The following is a 2,204-nucleotide window of genomic DNA, read 5'->3' as shown; positions in this document are numbered from 1 at the left end:
CTCGGGAGGCAGGCCAGCGGGATTGGCATCCGGGACTGCAGGTCCCAGTGATGAGAGCCTGAGGGGGGCGTGCTGTGCGCACCCCAAGTCCCGCCCCACATGCCCGTCAGATCTAGACAGAAATAAGGGCCTACAAACGGCACCGCCCTCGGCAACCCCAGCAACGTCAGGAGCGACCTCAGGGCCCAAGCTGGTACTCAATGGGGGGTCTCCCGGCGGTACCTCCAGGGAAGGCACGCCCCTGCCCGCGGGCTGCGGGTACTCGCGCAGGAGCCGCTCCTCGTCCAGGAACTTGCCGTCGCGCCCGTTGCTGGCCGGCTGGAACAGCCCGTAGTTCAGCACGTCCTTCAGGCTCTGGTTCAGCGAGCACAGGATCCGCTGCTTCGCCACCCACACCGTGGCGTCGGGGTTGAAGCGAAGGCACTTCTGCGGGGAGGACAGTGATGCGTGGTCGGTGACCCAGTGCCCCCCGAGCGCCCGCCGGGCACGTGGCCAGAGAGAGTGAAGGTGTTTCTGTCCAAGACGCACCCCCCACCCCCGGCTTCTCGGATGGACAGCAAGGCCCTCTTATTGCTGTGGCGTGAGGAGGGGAGACACCTGGTCACTGTAAATGGGAAACGCTGAGATGGAGACACTGGTTTCTGTGGCCTTGACCCTCACCGATGACCCTCACCGATGACCCTCACTGTGACCGATGACCCTCACCAATGACCCTCACCAATGACCCTCACCAATGACCCTCACTGATGACCGATGACCCTCACCGATGACCCTCACTGATGACCCTCACCAATGACCCTCACCAATGATTCTCATCGATGACCCTTCACCGATGACCCTCACCAATGACCCTCACTGATGACCCTCACCAATGACTCTCACCAATGACCTTTCACCGATGACCCTCACCAATGACTCTCACCAATGACCTTTCACCAATGACCTTCACCAATAACCCTCACCAATGACCTTCACTGATGACCTTTCACTGATTACCTTCACCGATGACCCTTCACCGATGACCTTCACCAATGGCTCTCACCACTGATTCTCACCAATGACCTTTCACCGATGACCTTCACCAATGACCCTCACCAATGACCCTTCACCGATGACCTTCACCAATGACTCTCACCAATGACCCTCACCAACAACCTTCACCAATGACTCAAATCTCCAGTCATCAATGACCGCCTCCACCCTGGGCGCCTCTCTCCTGTCGGCCTCTCAGAGTCCAGCGCCTGCTGGACACAGACCGTCCACCCTCCCCACCAGGAGCGTGTCTGACTCCACAGGTCTGGCCGGGGCCCTACAACCTGCGTGTCTCCCACGTCCCAAGTTCAGGCCGTGGCCGCCGGTCTGGGAACACACCTGCAGAGCCACGGAGCAAACTGGAGGCGACTTCTCGTACTTCCCGTGCCCTTGGCTCTCTCAGATTCAGGTGGGCATCCCGCCTGGGCCCCTCACGGGGAGAAGTCCAGCCACGCCCACTGCTCACAGCTTCCCACACCCAACACCCACCGACCACACAGCGAGGCAGGTGGGGGGAGCCACAGCACTGGCCACAGAGCTACACTTCACAGAGCCCAACATGTGGGCGGCGCCCCCACCCCGATCAGGAGCGACTCAGCAGGCCACATCCCTGTCCCCTCCCTGGGACTCCCCCAGGTGAAGTCAAGCTGTTTCCTCTGCACAGCCACCGGCAGGGCTCGGGACCTGCTTCTTCCTGGGACGCATTCAGAGCCACATGAGGCTGGACTGGCCCTGGGGCTGGGACCAGTTCCCACAGGGGGTATCTGCGTGTCTGGGGGTGTGGGTATAGCCCCGCTACTGTCCCCCGGCTCAGGCCGGCTCCGCCTGCTGGGTGAGGGGATCCGATCCCCGCGACAATGAGCTTGGCTCAGCAGGTGGCCGGGAGCACCCCTCCCCGCCCCCGGGAAACGTGGTCCCTTTGGCTGAAGGCTCCCTCTGTCCCTCTCCAGGGTCAAAGGCTGCACAACTCAGCAAAATGCCAACAATTGTTGAACAAGAGACTTCAAATGAATGGGTTCTGTGCGGCTCCCTCTGTCCCTCTCCAGGGTCAAAGGCTGCACGACTCAGCAAAATGCCAACAATTGTTGAACAACAGACTTCAAATGAATGGGTTCTGTGCTTGTAAATGAGACCTGGGTACAGTTTTTTAAAGATGAGCCCTGGCTGAGAGC

At 60.4% G+C, this 2,204-nt stretch overlaps 1 protein-coding gene across 1 annotated transcript in view; it reads right to left on the bottom strand.

Annotated features, from left to right (window-relative positions):
- SHANK2 (SH3 and multiple ankyrin repeat domains 2) overlaps positions 1-2,204 on the bottom strand; it is a 22,457-nt gene that overhangs the window by 7,067 nt on the left and 13,186 nt on the right. Inside the window, exon 3 of the mRNA XM_014533994.1 lies at positions 223-513. Within this exon, the coding sequence (XP_014389480.1) occupies positions 223-513 (291 nt within the window). The remainder of the gene's footprint in view (positions 1-222; positions 514-2,204) is intronic.

Source organism: Myotis brandtii, unplaced genomic scaffold (assembly GCF_000412655.1).
Source record: "Myotis brandtii unplaced genomic scaffold, ASM41265v1 scaffold1236, whole genome shotgun sequence".
NCBI classification, from domain to species: Eukaryota; Metazoa; Chordata; class Mammalia; order Chiroptera; family Vespertilionidae; genus Myotis; species Myotis brandtii.
The sequence above is the reverse complement of the archived record's forward strand: the minus strand, read 5'-3'. Positions and strand labels throughout refer to the sequence as shown.